The sequence below is a fragment of the Myotis lucifugus genome, unplaced genomic scaffold (genome assembly GCF_000147115.1).
Source record: "Myotis lucifugus unplaced genomic scaffold, Myoluc2.0 scaffold_376, whole genome shotgun sequence".
Taxonomy (NCBI): domain Eukaryota; kingdom Metazoa; phylum Chordata; class Mammalia; order Chiroptera; family Vespertilionidae; genus Myotis; species Myotis lucifugus.
Window position 1 is genome coordinate 629,417 of NW_005871424.1, and position 20,437 is coordinate 649,853.

At 45.4% G+C, this 20,437-nt stretch overlaps 1 protein-coding gene across 1 annotated transcript in view; it reads left to right on the forward strand.

Moving 5' to 3' along the window:
* Window positions 1-20,045, forward strand: part of LOC102429746 (nodal modulator 1) — a 49,646-nt gene extending 29,601 nt beyond the window's left edge. Inside the window, exons 16-30 of the mRNA XM_006101664.3 lie at window positions 1,908-1,971; window positions 3,211-3,306; window positions 5,147-5,365; window positions 5,465-5,547; window positions 6,653-6,812; window positions 6,911-7,037; window positions 8,776-8,889; window positions 9,762-9,889; window positions 10,773-10,914; window positions 12,913-12,996; window positions 14,154-14,264; window positions 16,089-16,190; window positions 17,685-17,804; window positions 18,899-18,991; window positions 19,415-20,045. Coding sequence (XP_006101726.1) covers window positions 1,908-1,971; window positions 3,211-3,306; window positions 5,147-5,365; window positions 5,465-5,547; window positions 6,653-6,812; window positions 6,911-7,037; window positions 8,776-8,889; window positions 9,762-9,889; window positions 10,773-10,914; window positions 12,913-12,996; window positions 14,154-14,264; window positions 16,089-16,190; window positions 17,685-17,804; window positions 18,899-18,991; window positions 19,415-19,546 — 1,775 coding nt within the window. The 3' untranslated portion in view covers window positions 19,547-20,045. The remainder of the gene's footprint in view (window positions 1-1,907; window positions 1,972-3,210; window positions 3,307-5,146; window positions 5,366-5,464; window positions 5,548-6,652; window positions 6,813-6,910; window positions 7,038-8,775; window positions 8,890-9,761; window positions 9,890-10,772; window positions 10,915-12,912; window positions 12,997-14,153; window positions 14,265-16,088; window positions 16,191-17,684; window positions 17,805-18,898; window positions 18,992-19,414) is intronic.
* The last annotated feature ends 392 nt before the right edge of the window (window positions 20,046-20,437 follow it).

Below are 20,437 nucleotides of genomic sequence, written 5' to 3' on the forward strand. Positions count from 1 at the left end.
AATATTTCCAGTTTGGGGCTATTATTAATAATGTTGCTATGAATATTTGTGTACCTTTGTGTAAACATCTGTTTTCATTTTGGGATGATAAATGCTTAGGAATAGAATTGTTGGATCATATGGTAAATTTATGTTTAATTTTTTTAAGAAATTACCAAATTGTTTTCCAAAGAGGCTGTATGTACCATTAGATATTCCCGCCAGCAATGCATGAGGGTTCCTGTTTTTCCACATCTACACCAATATTACTTACTGTCTGTCTTTTTGACTATAGCCATCCTGCTAGGTATAAAGTAGTATCTCGTGGTTTTATTTTGCATTTTTCTAAAAAATGATTCAGTGACTTCTCTTGGTTCTCAAGGTGAAATACAAAGTCCTTAACCAGACCTTGAGCTCCCGTATAATCCAGCCTGCCTGCCCTTCTCTCTGCTCCAGGCACTCTGTCCTATGTGTTTCAGTTAGGATGCCTTTGGCTGCAAGTAACAGAATCTGTACAATAGTGCCATCAAGATGTGGGGCTTAATTTGGCTTGATAACAAAGTCTAGCAGCTGTGGCTACAAGCATGGGTTTGGTGGCTGGTAGAGCTTAGGGTTGGTGTCTTTATGATTCTTTTAGCCTTTTCCCTTGTGTTTTCAAGATGGCTGCCATCTTGTTATGGTTAAGGCAGAAAGACCAGGAGAGGGACAGGCAAACATTTTCCATGCCTCCTCCTCCAGTAAACTTCTTTTATGTCTTATTAGCCAGAACCATGTCACATGGTCACTTATAGCTGCAAGGGAGGCGGGGACAGTTGGCTATGTTGCTGAGGCTGGACACATTGCCACCGTAAACATAACCCGGGTCTGGTGTCAAGGAAGGAAGGACAGCTGTTGGGGAAGCACCTAGCAAGCCCTTGATTTAGATGTTCTTGCTTAAGTGCTCTCCCTGTCCTCACATTCCACTCTTCAACCAGCTGTGCCTTCCCACTGTCACTTCTTGGTTCAGGTATTACTTTCCAGGGATGGGAGGGCTCTCTGTCATTTATATCTCCCTGTCATGTTGCTGCTCACAGCATTCAGTTCTTTCCTTTACTGCACTTAGCTCATAACTGGTCTGCAATAGATGTCAGATGCCTCCCTCTGTAGACGGTAAGCCCCTGATGGCAGGGGCCTTATCTGTTTCCTGCTATGTACCGTACCTAGCACAATACCTGGCTTGTAGTAGGTGCTGGTGCATTAATATTTGTCAAATGAAAGAGCAAATAAAATGAACAGAGAAACCTAATTTCTTTCTACTAGGAGCTGCACTGGGGCTTACACTGTGTGATGCACACAGCAGAGGAGGTTTGAACTAATGTCAGTTTTTGTAGGTTATACTGCAAAAATGTGGGTTAATGACCATTCGGTGGGAATACATTGTTAGACTTTCCTCCTTTCTGAAATTGACTGTATTTCTCTGGCAAATGATGCCATATGCCCCTATTTGAGTGTTACCCTCATAAACTTCTGGCATGAGAGTGTTTTCTGTGATTGGTTCATAATTTTCTGGGCCTTCCCCTGCCCCATGCCCTGTTTAGGAATATTTATGGGAAGGAGCTCAGGCTATGGTTATCTTTTGAATTTTTAATAGAATCTGTTAAGTAGAAAATTCTCCGTCTTAGTTGTTGTAGTAATGCCCTTCCTGTTCCTTCTTGTGCACATATCTGTTAGCTGGGTCTGTGTGGATTAAACTACGGTGCATTGTTAAGTTATAGAAAGGAACATCCTGAGCTTGTCAGTAGGCCATTAACTGGTTTGGGTCATGGGTAAGATGCCATCGTATATTGTGGGTCTTCAACTGAGGTGGTGCCTTTGGATTTCAAATGTTGGAATTGCTTAGCATAGTAGATGCCCTTCTCTGAAAATGCCTTTTGCTTTCCTGGTTGCAGGTGTGTACAAGGTGACCCCACGCTCCTGCCACCGGTTTGAGCAAGCGTTCTATACCTATGACACGTAAGCTGGGGCTTCTCTGCTCTGTGTATTTGTGTGACTTCCATAGAGAATGAGTGTGTCTCTTCTTTAATTATCTTTGAGAACAAAAGGAATTTTTTGTAGTTTTTCTGGAAGAGGTTAAGGTTAGGCATTAAAAAGTTTCTAGATAAGGATTTTAAGATGCTTGGGGAAATTAATATTATTTTCTTTTTTTTAAATTAAAGCATTTTTATTTTCCAATTACAGTTGACATTCAATATTATTAGTTTCAGGTGTACAGCATAGTAGTTAGACATTTATATAATTTATGGAGTGATCCCCCCAGTAAGTCTTGTACCCACCTGGTACTATATATAATTATTACTATATATTTTTTAAAATATATTTTTATTGATTTCAGAGAGGAAGGGAGAGGGAGAGAGAGAAACATCAATGATGAGAAAGAATCATTGATTGGCTGCCTCCTGCACGCCCCACACTGGGGATCGAGCCCACAACCCAGGCATGTGTCCTGACTGGGAATCCAACCGTGACCTCCTGGTTCATAGGTCGACACTCTACCACTGAGCCACGCCGACCAGGCTGATTATTACAGTATTATTGACTATATTCTCTATGCTGTATTTTTCGTATCTGTTGTAACTGCCAATTTGTACTTCTGAATCCCTTCCTCCTTTTTTCACCCTATTCCCCACCCCCCTTTCCCCTCTCACTACCCTCAGTTTGATCTCTGTATTTATGAGTTTATTCCTGTTTGGTTTTCGTTTATTTTGTTTTTTAGATTCCACATATAGGTGAACTCATATGGTGTTTGTCTTTCTCTGTCTGATGTATTTCACTTAGCATAATACTCGGGTAAATTATTGAGAAAGTGGAGATAGGGACTCTTTCCCAAGAATTCTGTAAACCAAAGATGGAAGGCTGTGGTTTCGAAATGGATTAAAGATAATCTTTGTTAACTCTTCCTCCAGCCCTCACTGATAGGAATTTCCCAAGCTCTAGCCCACCATTTCTCCACTTTTACAAAGGCTTGTGGGTGTCACTGGGGATTCGAGTGTAAAGTTTTGGAGTGGAGAAATCGTTTATTCTTTAAAACCCCGATATATGTATTTCAGAAGTTATTTTGGCCTAAACTAAGAGCAATTTCATGTAGTATATTTCAGGGTCAGGAAGGTGGCCCATAAAGGGTGTTGTTTGTGATCCCTTGAGAATGACTAGGTGATATTGCCTGTGTTTTATTTCCACTTCTGTGATTTATAGGTCTTCACCCAGTATCTTGACGTTGACAGCCATTCGCCACCATGTCCTTGGAACTATCACCACTGACAAAGTGATGGATGTCACTGTGACTATCAAGTAAGACTAGTGTTTTGTGGTGGGCTGAGCAAGGGAGGCTGGTGGGTGAGGCCTGGGGGCTTCTCTAATAGACTCTCTGAAAACTATTTTTGATTTCTTATCTCTAGGTGTATATACAAATGGCCTTCTCTCTAATGCTGATGTGACATTGCCATAAATTAGCAGCAGCCTTGATCCTTTCCTTTTATGATTCACGAATTAACTTGGGATGAGGAAGAGCCTTCTGACAGCTCGTTTCAGTGCCTTAAATTTCTGTTTGAACTTTTTATACTTCCTTTCTTTGCTAGGGGGAAAAAAGTCTCTGGTTTATTCATTGTATTTCAAGTGTTTTAGCAAATTCAAAAATATTGCCTATTTTTCTTAGACCTTCTCTCAAGGGCTTGGAAAATAGAGATAGTACCTTATGTAGGAAAGGTCACGAGAGAGAAAGGACATGAAAGGCCGTGCCTCCCTGAGGGTCAGGTTCATGTGAATGTGACCTTTGAGAGAAATTTTGCATGTGGTGAGGTGACACCCCTGTTTTCTTGAGAAATGAAAGTTTTGGCAATGGAAATCTGAGTACCTTTCTCTGTCCTTACATTAGTTGAAGTTGCCTTTCCAGCTATATCTCAACCTTTTTGTCCACCGCCTTTTCACCCATCCATCCTTTCCGAAAGTGTTTCTTGAGAGTCTTCGGTGTGACTGGTCGTAGGCCACAGCTCCTGCCCTAGACTCAAGGGGGAGGCAGATAGTCCAAGAACCAGACACAGCTGAAAGATTACAAGTGCCATAAGCACTTTGAATTTGAACTTGTTGGCGTTGGGGACATTCAGGAGAGTTAAGCTGGTAGGGGCCAGGCCATGTTAAGCCAGAGTGATCCTTTAATACCAGAGATCATATGATTCCTCTACTTCAAACTCCAGGGGTTTTCCCATTCCACTCAGAATGAAATCGAAGGTCTGTGAAGCCCCTTTCCCCGCAGGGCTCTCCCCCTCCCCCGACCCAAGGACTCTTCCCTGGGGCCCTTTCCCCAGGTTACCTTGTTACCTTGGACTCCTTGCTGTCCCTTGAGTTCCCCATCCAAGACTCCCAGGACTTTGCACTTGTCCTTTCCTTGCTTGAGACACTCCTCACCCAGAGAGCCACATGGCCCACTTTCTCCCTTCCTTCAGGATTATTTGATCCGAAAGGCCTTGGCTCACTCCCTAAAAATAGCACCCCCATGCTCCCAGCACTGTCTCCTTCCACACTGCTTTATTTTTTTCATTGTACTTGTCATGTGACATCATTTTTCCTTTTCCTGCCTCTTCCCACTAGAATGAGGATTCACCAGGGTTAGGGAATATTGCCTGTCTTGTTGAATGACTGTATCCAGTGCCTGGTTCTCTGGCAGAGGATGTTCTTAATATGGGTTGAATGAAAGGCAGAGGATGGCAGCCTGGGTAGAACTCATGTCCTTGGAAAATCTGCCATGGTTTCATCCAGCCATAAAGTCAATGGTATCTCATTCCAGCCCAGATCTACCAAATACTACTACCATCGCACAGAAATTCAGGCTTTACTTATTTTTAATATGTTTTTATTGATTTTTAGAGAGCGGAAGGGAGAGGAATAGAGAGATAGAAGCATCTATGAGAGAGAAACATCGATCAGCTTTCTCCTGCACGCCCCCTACTGGGAATCAAGCCCATAACCTCTTGGTTCATGGGTCAGTGCTCAACCACTGAGCCACATTGTCTGGGCCAGTCTTTATTTTTTAAAAAAACTATTAATATATTCAAATCAGGAGAATATTGTGCCATGTGTGGTTCTATCAGGTGTTTATTTTGTTACCTATGGGCTGCTCCTTCCTTTCCTCCAGGTCTTCCATTGACAGTGAACCTGCCTTAGTCTTAGGCCCCCTGAAGTCTGTGCAGGAGCTGCGGAGGGAGCAGCAGTTGGCTGAGATTGAGAGCCGCAGGCAGGAGCGGGAGAAGAAGGGCAATGAGGAAGGTGGAGAAGGAAGCACCAAGCCCCCTGTCCAAGAGATGGTGGATGAGTTGCAAGGCCCCTTCTCCTACGACTTCTCTTACTGGGCCCGGTAAGCTCTCTTGGGCTTTCTCTGCAGTGTCCTCTGTTCTGATAGTCTTCCTAATGGAGGGACAGAGCCAGCCAAATTGAAGTCTTTTTATTATTTCAGGTCTGGAGAGAAAATCACTGTCACACCCTCGTCTAAAGAGCTGCTCTTTTATCCCCCTTCCATGGAAGCCACCGTCAGTGGAGGTAGATGTCACCTCAGTGAGCCAGTGACACACCTTTGCAGTCGTTTCTTTGCTGCATTGAAACATTTATTCTGTGTTGTTACAGAGAGAGCATCTTTGTAAGGCACATAGATGTTACTATTTGATGAAGGAATGAGTGAATGAATGAAATCAGTAAGAGTAACTTTTGCTGTCAGAAAGGGGAGATCTTTTTTGGAACAGAACTTGGTTTTTCTTGACATTACCAGGTTGACAGCAGAGGTCCATGAAAAGCAAAATCATCAGTTGTGGAACATTAGTTAATCCTGTATCTGAACTGTTCTTGCTGTTTAGGGCCCTTCTTTATTGGTAACTAGAGGCCCAGTGCATGTCATTTGTGCACTGGGTGGGTGGAGGGGGCCCCTCAGCCTGGCCTGCACCCTCTCGCAGTCCGGGACCCTGTGGGGAGCGGGCCTAAGCTGGCAGTTGGACATCTCCCAAGGTGTTCTTAGCACTGCTGACCGCTGCGCTCACCAGCTGGGAGCCCAGCTTCTGGCTGAGCATCTGCCCCCTGGTGGTCAGTGCGCATCATAGCGACCGGTCATTCCACCGTTCGGTCAATTTGCATATTAGCCTTTTATTATATAGGATTAGAAGTAATTGCTTACTGAATATTTGCCTTTTGGCTACTGATAGCTTTTTATAGCATCATGGGTTCATTCAATACCGGGCATTTATGTGGCTTGTGTTTGGAAGTAGAGTTTGAAGAGCCCGCCTTTCCACGGGCAACCTGTCCGGGGTGGCCTTCCGTGTTGGGACCTCTGAGGTCAAGCAGCGCAACTTTTATCTGCTGTAAAGGCATCTCTCCCTGGTGGGCTGGTGAGAACCGAGAGAGAGGAGTCGTGAAACTTCGGCCTGCGTTAGGTTTACCTGTTAACGTTGTTGGCAGTTAAATAAGGCCTTTCCAGGATGGAGAGAGGCTTGGGCCACTTTTCCTTATTGAAGTTTCTGGAACATTAAACAACCTCATTTGGAGGTTAGCTTCAGATACCTCAGTTTTAGGCCCTTCTTATTGGGAAGTTCCCCACCAGAAGGCTCCCTTCCTCTGCAGCTCGGTCGTATTCTTCTGTTTACCTCTGCCCTTTCAGAAAGCTGCCCAGGGAAGCTGATCGAGATCCACGGGAAAGCAGGCTTATTCCTGGAAGGCCAGATCCACCCAGAGTTGGAAGGAGTCGAGATTGTCATCAGTGAAAAGGGGGCAAGTTCACCCCTCATCACAGTCTTTACTGATGACAAAGGTGCCTACAGGTAAGCCGGGATTAGGAAACATTTGCTTGGGGCCAGCTGGGGAGCCGGGATTTCCTGTGGTGAGGCGAGGCCGTCTCTGCATTGCTCTCTTTCTTCAGTGTCGGGCCCCTGCACAGTGACCTGGAGTACACCGTGTCCTCACAGAAGGAGGGCTACGTCCTGACTGCGGTGGAAGGAACCATAGGAGATTTTAAAGCATATGCCTTGGCAGGCGTAAGCTTTGAGGTAACACTGTATGTTTTTTAAAAGCAGTTTTATTGAGGTATAATTGACATACAATGCCCTGCACATAAGTGTATAATATGATATATCGCCAACATAGTCTCGACATAAGAACACACCCATGAAAACACCACCAAACACCCCCCAGTTTCCTTGTACCACTTGGTAATCCATCCCTCCCATCCCACCCCACTGATCTGATCTGCTTTCTGTCACTGTGAATTAGTTTGCAGCTTCTAAAGTTTTATACAAATGGAATCATACAGGGTGGCCTCTTGGTCTGGATTTTTTCACTCAGCATAATTTGGAGATCTGTGACTTAAACTTGTTTGGGAAGTGTTCCAAGCTTTCCCCCTCCGCTGTTCTGTGTCAGAGGACGCAGGGTGCTCCTGCAGTGGTGTTTGATGTCTTTCTCTCTTCCCTCCGTCCTTCTTGGGAGGGAGATGCTGTGAGATGTCCGAGTAGGAATATTTTCAACATGGAGGACGAAGGAAAAGAACGGCAGATCATCTCACATAAATGAAAATTCTGTGTTGCAGATTACATCTTAAACTAAATTGAAAGATATTTAAACTGGGAAGAAATATTTATACCATAAATAATATCCCCAGTTTACAAGGAACTTCTTAAATTGATAAGAAAAAACTCAATAGAGAGAACAAAGGATACGAAAAGGCAATTTACAGAAGTAATACAAGTGAATAATAAACATAGAAGAAATGCTCAATTTTGGTAGTGACTGAGGAAATGCAAAGGAAGTTACCATCGAAGCACTGGGTTTTGGGTTAGATTTGCAATAATTAGGACCATATCCATGTTTTGGAGAGCGTGTATTTTTCCATGCATGGATGATTTATGGAGCATGCATGGCTATAGCCACTTGAGAGTTCAATTTGGTGGTATCTTTCTGAATTTAAAGTGCACATACCCAACAATTCTACTCCTAGGAATGGATTATTCAGAAAAAGAGAAAAACCTAAGTGCACAAAGATAAGCATGTTTGGGGATCTTTAGATTGTCTCTCCTTTTCCACCACAAGACAGTTTACTGGCCTCTGCATCTGAATGCTATTCCACTGTTAAGCAGTGAGGCAGATCTCTGGGCTGATAGAGGAGGAAAGGCAGGGTCCGAGGTTGAGGGCAGAAAGCACGTATAGTGTGTAAGCATGCCATTTTTCTTTTAATCCTCACCTGAGGATATTTTTTCCATTGATTTCTAGAGAAAATGGAAGGGAGGGTGAGAGAGATGGAAGGGAGGAAGCCTGGGGAGAGAGAGAGAAACATCGATGTGAGAGAGACGCATTGATTGGTTGCCTCCCACACACCCTCCCCCCTCCCCACACTCCCTTCCCCGCTCCCCGCCACTGGGCTGGAGAACCTGCAACTGAGGTATCGAACCCACAACCCTTCATTCCGTTGGCTGATGCTGTAATAACCACTGAGCAAAAACCGGCCAGGGCAAGCATGCCATTTTTGTCTCAAACCCCCTCCCCCAGTAAACTTGCCAGTCCGTCAACAATAGCCATAATGTTTATAAGCTTTTGTGGGCATCGAAACAGTTCCTGAGGAGTACACACCAAGCTATTAACATCAGTTACCCCTGGGGACCAGGAACAGACATTCTGTTCCCCCAACAAATAACAAAAGAAAAACAACCCATAAGAATTGCCTCTTGACTTGTGAACTCTTGTCTGCATGGTTACTATGGGTTCACCTTGCTGTGGTTCCTTTTTCGCCCCCAGATAAAAGCTGAAGATGACCAGCCCCTCCCTGGGGTCCTCCTGTCCCTCAGTGGAGGAGTGTTTCGTTCCAACCTCCTGACTCAGGACAATGGCATCCTGACTTTCTCAAACCTGGTAAGATGTCCTGTAACTTATCGCCAGCCTGTCTTCCGCACGAGGAAGCAGGGATGCAGTGTGTTACTTACATACCGCTGGACAACGTGCGAACAACACCAGCGTGGAGTGTTTGAAGTTTCTCAGGGGAGCAAATGTAATTAGAGTATTGCTCTTATTAGAGTTTAATGCGGCTGATTCATGTTCCCTTCTGCGCACACTTCTTGTTTTCTGGTCACCCAGCTGTCACAAAGACAGTGTAATTAATGACCCTGGCCACAGCGATTCCTGTCTTAGGCGGCCCTTTGTTTTACCAAGGATCCCGTTGTTTATAATGCCGAGTCGTATTCAGCAGTTAGCTTGTGTTTCTTCTGCAAAGTGCACTCCCCATGCTGTGAAGATAGCACCAATTTTTCATTCCAGATGTAGCCTGAGCCCTTGGCTGGTGGGGACTTAGGAAGTATGCGTGAATTGGCCATCTTGTCAGTCCAGGGAATAAAGTGATTGTTACAGGGGTGTCACAAGCAGGCAGTGAGGTGTATCCGAAAGGTCATACGCTGTGTGGTGATGCATACCCGGGTTCAAATCTTCCCTCTGCTCCTTATTTGCTGTGTTGTCTTGGGCAGGTTACTTGACCTCTGAGCCCCAGTTTCTTCATTCCTAAAATGCAAAGGACTGCTACCTCCACAGTTACTGAAGGCACATGGTAATGACAGCTGCTGTTGTTAGAACTGTAATTGCCGTTACCATAACTGTTTATGGTAGAGTTACTGGTACCATTTCTGTCTGTCCAGGAAGCCCTGGGCTCTTGTGGCATAGTTCTGGTCCATCATGACTTAGTCGCCCCCTTTGAAGCCTGGCCCAGAGGCTCAGTTGTGGTTGTCTTTTGGCAGAGCCCTGGCCAGTATTACTTCAAGCCCATGATGAAAGAATTCCGGTTTGAGCCATCCTCCCAAATGATTGAGGTGCAGGAAGGGCAGAACTTAAAGATCACCATCACCGGGTACCGCACGGCCTACAGGTGAGCAACCCCTGCCCACTTCCCTCTCATCCAGGCCTGGCTGTGGGATCACCCTCAAACTGCCATCATCTGGACGCTCATTCCAGCCATCACGTGGACTAAATTTGGGAGCCAAGGGACATGGGATATGGGTCCAAGACTTTTGATTGCCGCCCTTTCCTTTTAATATTTCAAACTAGTGGTTCAGCCACAAAGTTCCTATTTTGAAATTGGCCTGTGAGAGCCTATCTAGTTGCTTTAAAATTTTTAAAGGAGGAATGCATTCACTTGAGTAAAACATCAAAATGTTGAAAAGAATACACAATGTAAAATTTTCCTTCTATTCTTGTCTCCCAGCTACCTCAGTTTTCCGGTGTTTTTAAATACTTCCAGTGATGGTTTTTTGCAAATATGTGTGTGTGTGTGAGTGTGTGTGTGTATTTACACACACACACATACACACACACAAAGACACTTAAAAAAGCACTTGAAATGAACATTGATTAATCAGACAGAAACAGTGGGTTCAGAAAAATGGGGTCATTTTCAACAATGAAATAAAAGAGAAAATGATTTATTTTCCTTTCATTGAATACTTTGCTATTTAGAATAAATCCTAATAAAAATAAAATAAAATAAAATGGAATAAAATAAAGCTTAGCCTTTTTAGTTTACAATTTTCTGGAGTGTCCCTTAAGATGTATGAGAAGAGATACTGATGGTATCCTGGCTGGATTGGCAGGTGACACAGTGAGATCTGAAGGCCTGTGGCCTTAGAGCACAATTCTCCATTGAGCTGTTTTGCACTGTAAATTGTTGGTAAATGCAGGACACTTTGAGTTTCTTTGTGTGCTTCAGAAAATCACAAGAATATCACGTTCCTTGTCTTCTCTTGTCACTCTAGTTGCTATGGCACAGTTTCTTCTTTAAACGGAGAGCCGGAGCAGGGGGTTGCCGTGGAGGCGGTGGGACAGAGCGACTGTAGTATTTATGGGGAGGACACCGTGACGGATGAAGAGGGGAAGTTCAGATTACGTGGATTGCTGGTGAGACTTTGAGCATGCTTTATTAGGGGATTTTTCATACAGTGTTTGGAGGTATCTTGTAGAACCTCCAAAATTGATAGGATTGGGCCAGGCCAGAGGGCTGGGGCGGTGGGTATGGTCTGGAACCCTCTCAAGTTTTTTCTTAACTGACACATCTTGCCTTTTAACTAGCTGACATATTGGTTTGGGGTTTTGTATCGAAGTAAATTTGGAAACCCATGGATTTGGTATAGAATTGAGGGTTTTGCCTAGAATTGGGTGGTTATGGCTTAGGCCAGGGCTCTCAAATCAAAGGCCTGTGGGGCCCATAGAGAGGTGCAGATGGCTGAAGGAGGCTGGGTGTAGAGTAGGGAGTGAAGAGGACTGGGGAACTGGAGAGGGCGTGGCCCATGTAAAGGGAGAAGCTACATCCCAGCTCTGGCTCGTTACGGCCACTGTGGAAGACACACTGAGGGCAGCCACAGAGTTTGAATTTTTAAAAGAGAAGTCAGAAATTCAGATTTCCATGTGAACATTCCTGACTTTTCTATGTAAACAATTAATTAAAAAAACAACACACCCATAACTTCTTTGTGTGAGCCAGACAACCATCTTATTTGTCCTTTTGGCTGCTAAGTAGCAACATTTGGTTTAGGATTTATGGCACTTTTTTTCTCAGTTTTTGTTTGTTCATTCATTCCCATGCTCATTCAGCAGAGGCTGAGTGTAAACTCTAGGAGTCACAGAGTGTGTGGGTTAGACGGCACCCACTGGACTGGGCCGCTTGGATTTGGAGTTGGGTCCCCAGCCTTTCAGACTCACAAACTGTATATTCTTAACCCCAGAGATGGCTTCACGTATCTCAGCAACAAACTAATGTTAGCCCAAATCACGTGAGCTGAGATGCAAATCACTTCGCCAGTTTACTTAGGTACATTGAAGGCACTGCTGTTCTTCTCCAAAGACAAGAATACTCATGTCCAATGTCCAGGGCACCCCCATTCTCAGATATTGGGGTACCTGGAAGTCAGGTCGGAAGCCAGGGGAAAGATACCTATCTTTTTTTTTAAATAAGTGTGTAAGGAAAAAGTGACTCAGAATTTTTTTGACAATGGGTTCATTTGTGCTATGAAAGCCTTGCTTTTAAGCTGAATTTATCTAGTTTGCAGCCTTCCTAGAAATTCTCCTTTGAACTCATATCTCTCTTTATCAGAGTTGCCACTAACCCATGCAGCAGTGTCAAAAACAAACATAAAATGTCATTTAATCAAGGCAATTTACTTCCACCTATTGGAAAATTGCCATCATGTGCTGGCTTTCTTCGACCAAATTATTGCTATCTGACAAAATTTTCTGAGTAAGTGTATACACATCTTTCATGTGATCAGTGTCCAAAAAAAGGTGTTTTTTTTTCTTAGAATGCTGACTTTTTGGTAAACATGCTATATGCCTATAAGTGTAAGTAATAGAATAAAAAGTATAAAGAAATTTTTTTTAAAAGGGAAAAACCTGAAATTCCACTTCCCAGAAATGATATCCACAGTAAGCATTTGGGAGTGTCATTCCAGGTATCACTCGATGTACTATATACAAGCAGAGGGGAGGGGCGGACAGCAGGGAAGAAGAACTTTGTCAGACTGGGAGTGCATTATATTAGCAGTTTTGAAATAAGAAACCACATTTAAGTTTCCTTGGGTAAAAGAAACTGAATGGGGATTGAGGAATTGCAGAATGTCAGGTAAATGTTTCTTCATCAGGATGTTGTTGTTTTTTAAAATCTTTATTGTTGAGAGTATTACAGATGTCCCCCGTTTTCCCCTATTGCCCCCCTCCACCCGGTTCCCGCCCCACCCCAGGCCTTCGCCACACTATTAGGTTGACAGGTGCAGACTGGGAGCTGAAATGAGTGAGGCAGAAAAGCTGCGGTCCTGGTACGGACCTGCAGTCAGAGCAGGCTCAGATCAGGTTGCATGTGACGAGCCTGTTTCTAGAGAAGTGACGGCCTGGGTTTGTTTGCAGCCGGGATGTGTGTATCACGTGCAGCTCAAGGCAGAAGGCAATGATCACATTGAACGGGCCCTCCCCCACCACCGGGTAATTACGGTAAGCATGAAGTTCTTCAGCAGAATTCAGTGGTGTGATTGCTTCCTGATCAAAAACCTGTTAGCGCTCCTCTGGCTGTCTGCCTTTCATCTACTGCGATGGTGGGGGTGGGGGGTGGGGGGGGACTTCAAATCCTAATTAAGGGTCCTCTTGGATTAGTGTCATCTTCCCAGGCAGCATCTTGTGGGGTTTTTAATGAACAGCGTGGCTGTCACTCATCCAGAGAAGAAATTTGAACTGTTGTTTCCCCACTTCCCTGCAAGCCTGATCATTATTCTGCAAGTTGAGGATCTTAAAGCACAAGGAGCTTTCTAATCAAGGGCATGTGATAAGGGAACATGGGCCTAATTGGTAGCCGTGCCACCCAGATTCCTTACATTCAGATAACCTGTTCTTCCATTTGGTGGGCAGTCTTTTTGATATTCCAGACAATGACTTCTTAGCTAATTGACGCCTAACAAGGCAGCCCTCCAGGAAGTGGCCGGGGAATCACTTGAAATGAAGCTTTTCTCCCACAAAATTTGCTAGACTAGAGGGCCTTAGTGGGACAAGAGGGACTGCCTTGTGGTGGCTTTAGGCATCAAGTTTGTGAGGGGTTAGAGAGAGAGGTGGCAGGCCATTTAGGACTGTTTGGCCTGGAGAGTGGATTTTGTTGATGTCTTCATGGCAGCTGGCATTTTAAATGGCCGTACTTTACAGTTCTATATATTTCCTTGCCGTTGTGACTTAGGCCAGGATCACCAGCAGCCGTGTGGCCTGTGAGCTGGCAGATATGAACAAGTGACAAATTGAGAGCACACACCCACCCAGAGGGGCTGCTGTGGCGTGGTGCTTGCTGATTGCTGCCAGGCAAGAACGTCTTCTTTTTCAAGAGAGACTAAAAAATCTGGCTTTTTTGTACATGACATTTTTAAAAATATTGGCTAGTAATTAAAACTTAGGAAACAAAGACTGCATTTGTCAAACAAAATGTGTCTGTGAGCCAGGGGTAGCCCATCTACTTACTATCAGATTGTGACCTAGGACGTAGGATGCTTCTATGGCCTTTAATATAGGAAGTGAAGTTTGTCATGAAATAGCCCCTGAGACGTCACACAGCTAGAGTAGAAGTTCCTCTTCCAGCTTCCTCAATACCAGCATTCCTTATTTCTTTCCAGGTTGGCAATAACGACATCGACGATATAAACATCATTGTTTTCCGGCAGATTAATCAGTTCGATTTAAGTGGAAATGTGATCACTTCCTCCGAGTATCTTTCTACATTATGGGTAAGGCCAGCTTTTTAAGGTGAAAATACCGACTTCTTTTCAGCTTTGAGACAAGTAAGAACCGGATGTCTGGGCCTCTCTGGTGCTAGCTTTAGCGTGCTAAAGGTGGAGATGCTGAGTGTTGAGGTTGAGATTTAAGAAACTTCGATCCAAGCATATATCTGGGAGAATGATTGCTGGTAGCTGGAGAGAGATGTGTTCCAGTTTCAGATAACCGTTTTACTAGCAGTATATATCTCTGTAAGTATTGTAGTAGGAGCCTAATGAATGATCAATATGATCTAAAGTCTGAAACAAATACAATTTTAAGGCAAAGTGCTTCGTAACTATTTAAATTCTGTCCAGGGTGAAGATGGCGGGCAGTGAACTAGAACTCAGACGGTCTGGGCTGCCTCCTGTCATGGGTGGTTACTTCCCTTGTCAGCTTGGGCAGCCACTTCATTCCCACCCATGGACCTTGGTTTTCTCCTCCGTAAAGCCAGGGAGTTAGACTCACTGACCTCTTACGGTCTGTCCAAGTTCTAACAAAATGTGCTCTCTGGAATTAAGGAAGAGATGTTTATACAGTGCCCTGTGATCCCTTGAAAGATGTCAATGAATCGCCTCGGGAGTGTATTTTTCAGAGGCATTGTAATTTTGTATACAGTGATGTATTAGACTTGAGTGAAAACGTGCATTTAGGTTTTAACTCACTTCTTAACTGCCCTTCGGACCCGGGGTTGTAGGCATGTTTCCAGAGAGTGAGGGTAGGATGTGGGCAGACTGGAGAGCTCATGCCCCTCCCAGGGAGTGAAGGTGCTGCTCCTCTGCTCACTCCGACTATCGCTGTGTTGGGAGTTCTGGCCCAGGGTTGACATCACTTTCCGGTTTCCCAGAGGAGCTGGAAGTTGGAGTTATTTGGAATCACCTGATTTTTAAATATAGGGATGGATTCAAATGTACTCAAAACACTACACAAATCAGAAGAACATATGTTCAGTTTTGGGTGTGACCTGCAGGCCTCCACTATTTCCTGTGACTTTTGTGTTAGGAAATCTCCTCTTGACTTGTGTGTTATATAGAAAAGTGTCATTCTGGGCCCCGGAAAGGGGTGCTCTGGAGTTCTCCTGCCGTAGGTGCTGGGAGGAGCCCCCATAGCCTTTAGCATCAGCCAGGACTGTACCTCCCTCTTCCCAGGCCCCATCACATATGGTGTGACAGGCAGCACACCTGGGCTGGAGAGAGAGGCCAGAAGCAAAGCCGTGCATTGCTGGAAGCAGACCGGAGTACCAAATGTAAAATGGGAATGTGTTTCAGGTTCAAGGTTACAGCATATGGAGAGCAGTGCCAGGGGGAGGGAGAGAGGGGTGTGAGACCTCAGTGATGTGGGAGAGTCCCAGGCCCCAACATGTATAGATTATGTGACCTTAAGTGACGCAGGCTCCCCAAGTCTCCTTAGGGATAATAACGATGCCTGTTTAGTAGCCAGGATGGTTGACAATATATGTAAAGCACCTGTTGCATGCTTGATATATTATAGATATGTTAGAAGTGATTTTTTTTTACTATCATTATACTAACTATTATCACCATATTGAGTGTTCACACAAGTCGTCAGAATCTGCTGTAAGCCTTACATGTCTTTGCACGCCATGTAACTGGAATCTCAGATGACTGAGGAATGTGTTACGTATGGCCTGTCAGGGGAGGACGGATTCTCTTTCAAGTACCCATGTTTCCAAAGACCCTTTCCTCCCAGGAGATAAGCTCTCCTGAGGATGTCTGAAAGGGAAGGTTTATCGTGTCTCAGTTCAAAAGCCCGTCCGCTTTGTTACCGCTCTCCAGGTCAAGCTGTACAAAAGCGAAAACCTCGACAACCCGATTCAGACGGTTTCTCTTGGCCAGTCCCTCTTCTTCCACTTCCCGCCACTGCTCAGAGATGGCCAGGTAATGGCACGGCACCATTCTCGGTTCCGTCTTCGTTTTAATAATCCCGCTTTTCAGTCTAAGGAAGCACAGTTCTCTCATTTTCTCTCTAAATACACTCCATAGAAATGGTTGATGTTTTCCTCTCTGAATCAAAGGAGATTGGGCTCTGTAGTGATTATGTTTCTTAATTAGTGTTTTTCTGTTTACAAAAATAACACTTGTTCATGACAGGAGAGTTTGGGAGGGGGTGGGGGTTGTTATCAGACATAACACCCTCATCCAGAAATAACCACTGTTAACGTGTTGCTAAGTATCCTTTTGGTCTTTTTTCAATGTGTGTGCACATATGTGTATAAGTTTAAATCTACAGATACATTTATTTTAATAATTCAGAGCTGGGATTCTTATATATCACTTTGTAATCTGTGCTTTTCAGTGAAGAATATGTCACAAATCTTTCCCATCATAAATCATTTATAACATGATTTTGAATGGTTGTACAGTAATTCATAGTATAAGAAATATCATAATTGATTTAAACAAGGCACTAATGTTGGACATTCATTTATTGAATATAGAATGTTTATTATCAATTCTAACTGGACAGAGAAAACTTTTGTAGTTGGTGTGGTGGGAGCAACCTTTGCAGAGAATTTGGTTCCTTTCTGGGGACTTAGCTTCAGGGTATCAGTAGTGAGCCTGTGGCGTGACATTTCCTCTCCTGGCTTTTCACCACCTGCACAGGGTGATACACTGGCCTTTCTCAGTGTGGAATGGCTATAAAACAATGACGTAGGTTGAGATGGAGTTTGGGGGTTTCCCTTCATTTTCCCGATGCCCTCTGGGATGGATACTTTAGGCAGCACAGCAGTGTGAACAGTGCTGGGTTCCAAGGCTGCTTGGCACTGTGCTAGCTGAGTGACCCTGGGCAAGTCACTGTTCAGTCCTTCAGGCCTTGCTCTCCCCATCTGTACAGTGGGGGTCATCGTGCCGATCTTGTCAGTATTTGTGAGCAGTGTTTGCCAGGCTTTGATCTGGCGCACGGGGCTCAGCACGCAGGGCCGTGACCGTCACGGTACCTTTCCTGAGATGCTGTGTTCTTAACACATGCCAGCTAATGAGCCACCAAAGTGCTGTCCCTGAGAGTCAGCCTCATTTTGGATTGCGAACAGTCTTCCCCAGTTTGACCACGTCCCTCCCTTATTAAAATGGGCTCATAAGAAAGCCTTGTGCATCATAAAGTCATATCCTCAGAGGGCCATAATTGTGGCTAAATGCGCTCATAAAAAGTGCCACGGCCTTCGAAATCTTTACAGAAGGCACATCTCAGAGACACGCGGCTGCCACTGCTGGGGTAACCCACTGAGGTTACCATTCTGAAGTTAGCGACCTTTGTGTTTGGATGTATGAACTTGGGGCTTTCCTTAAAAACATCACATCCATACGTTAGGTTTTCGTTTTCATCTGCTTTGCCCAAACTCCTTTATAAAATAACTTCTCACTTGTGCACAGAACTACGTTGTGCTCCTGGACTCCACGCTCCCCAGGTCCCAGTACGACTACGCCTTGCCGCAGGTTTCGTTCACTGCAGTGGGCTACCACAAGCACATCACCTTGGTTTTTAACCCCACGGTAAGGGGGAGGGGCAGTTCTGTGAAACCGTGGGGCTGGCGGGAGAAGGAAAATTCACACACCCTGCGCCCCAGGTATTGGATGGAGGCAGGAATGCTGTGTAAAGGGCCCTCGGCCTGGGCCCCCTCGAGCATCCTGGATTTTGCACTCTGGACTCCCCAGGTGCGTTTCTGCTTTTACGAGCGCTGATGCCGGAGTCCCTTTCGAGGTGGAAACTGGCAGTGAGGGGTGGAATCGTTTAGGTCAATGGCTCAGCTGTGACTTTTGGGGAAGAAGGTCACCACTGTGCCACGGCGTCATGATGGGTGGCATTGAGGTCCTCAAGGAGGCTCAATATACCTGACCCGCCCAAACTTCTAGAGCCAGCTGCCGGCTTGTGGGACATGTATAGAGGTCACCAGAGCATGTGACAAACACAACCAGATGTAGGGTGTGGGGCACTGCGGGACGACAACCTGGAACCTGACTTATTTGACAAATTGCAAGAAAAATAAGATAACAACAACATATGGATGGGGTACCTGTAGATTAAAAGAAATTACTCAGTTTATCAGTCAGTTGCCATGTGTGGATCTTATTGGATCTGTATCAAACAGACTGTAAAAGAGGATGGGTATGGTCTGTATTCTGATTGGCCCGATGACATTGAGGTTCTGTTTAGAAAGGGCGAATAGTCACTGGGATAGAAGTAGCGGCTGCTTCGTCTCCTCACTGGTACAATCTCTGGGACTAGCTTCTTCATTGCTGTGTGTCCAGCTTAGAGCAGTGGGTTCTCCCTACTTCCTGTAGGAAAAGGCCCCTGTGTGTGCCTGCTCTCACGGCCTTTGCTTCCTCAGTGTGGACGGCCTTTGCTTCCTCAGTGTGGACAGTGGAAGTTCAGGGGTGAGGAATACCTTGTGATGGATGCTTTGTTCCTGAGTGGAGGGCGCATCTGAAAATGTATGCGAGTTGCCTCTGTTTCTTACTTTGGATAGTGGGAGTTTGGATCGTGTGGGGTACCTGGGTGTCTGGGGGCACCCCATTCAGAAGGCTGGTGGGTCACGGCTGCGTAATAGCGGATGGCAGGTAAGTGGCAGTACTCTTGGTGTTTGCAGAGGAAGCTGCCTGAGCAAGACATCGCCCAAGGTTCCTTCATCGCCCTGCCTCTGACGCTGCTCGTCCTGTTGGCCGGCTACAACCATGACAAGGTAGGAAATCCAGAGACCTCAGGAGAAAGCGGATATATCAGTGAGCGGGGTCCCTCCCAGCTGTGAAGGGACAGAGAAGAATGTCCAGTGTTATAGAAATGACAACATTTTAGGGCGAGAAGGGACCATAAAGGCCTCAAATCCAGCCCCCCAGTCCTCCTTTCAAGGCCATACACATCTGTAACATCTCCCCCAATCCTTAAACCTGGACCACTTTGGGGCATGTGTTGCTCAGAGCGGGCCAGCTGTCTCTGCTGACCTCTGGGTGCACAAGCCTGCCTTATTTTGAACTAAGGCTTCCCTCAGCATTAGCACCTAGCGGATGGTGACGACCTGGAAAAGGAGCTGTGCTCACGCAGGGCTTCAGTGCCCATCTGGACAGGAGTCTCCTGGCACCTCCTCACTCTCTCCCTCTCTTTTTAGCTCGTTCCCTTGCTGTTGCAGTTGACGACTCGACTGCAGGGCGTCCGGGCTCTTGGCCAGACAGCCTCTGACAGTAGTGGCCCAGAAGATGCCAAGAGACAAGCCAAGAAACAGAAGACAAGGTGGACGTGAAGAGGAGGAGGAGGGGCAGTGAAGTCTCACTCGGGACAGGCCACAGCCAGGGGACACCACCCGCCATTGGCATGAAAGCATGCGTTTGACTAACTTCAGAGAGCGTGTCCTTGGCCCCGTGTACCTGTCAGCGTGGCTGCCTGTACCTGTCCTCCCCGTCCGGCCCTGCGGTGCAATGCAATGAATGGACCCTCCTGTCACTCTGCTGAGCACAATTTATTTTCTGAGTTGAAGATAATTTATTATTATTATTTTTGTCAAAGGTATTTAAGCTGTGCTGGTGGTGTGAGAATGTAATTCTTAATCTTCAGCATCATTTGCAAGAAGAATTCTAGGAAACATGGTTTTGGCCCCCTCGTGAAGTCCTGTTGGAGTTACCTTTCCCTTTTATGTCCCTGTGCACCAAGATCCCTGCTGGAAACTGCACAACGTGTGTCTCCTTCTAGGAGGGTATGTTTAGGAGGAAGAATCAATAAAATTGCCCGTTCATTGTGTCGTAGCTCGTCTCGGAGGTATTTCTTGGATGACATTGGCATAATCTATGGCCACGGTCATAGATTAAGATGCCTGGAGGGGCATGTGGGTCCGAAGTGAAGGGCTGGGGCAAGAAAATCCCCAGCAAAGGCGAGATGGTCCACAGCAGCTGTCATTTGGCTTCTGTGGAGGGGAAGTAGGGGAAGGTGGGGCTTGGGGCAGAGTGCAGCACATGCGCCCTGTCTGAAGGAGCCGGCTTCCCTAGCTCACGGGGACTGCAGGAATGTGTGCTCATGTTTCTAGGGAAGCCAGAAAGAGCATTTTATGCGAAATCTTCCAAGTTTTAAATATTAGCAACAAAGTAAAATTTTAAAAAGACCACATACTTTGTCCAATCAAAATGCATATGGAGGATGG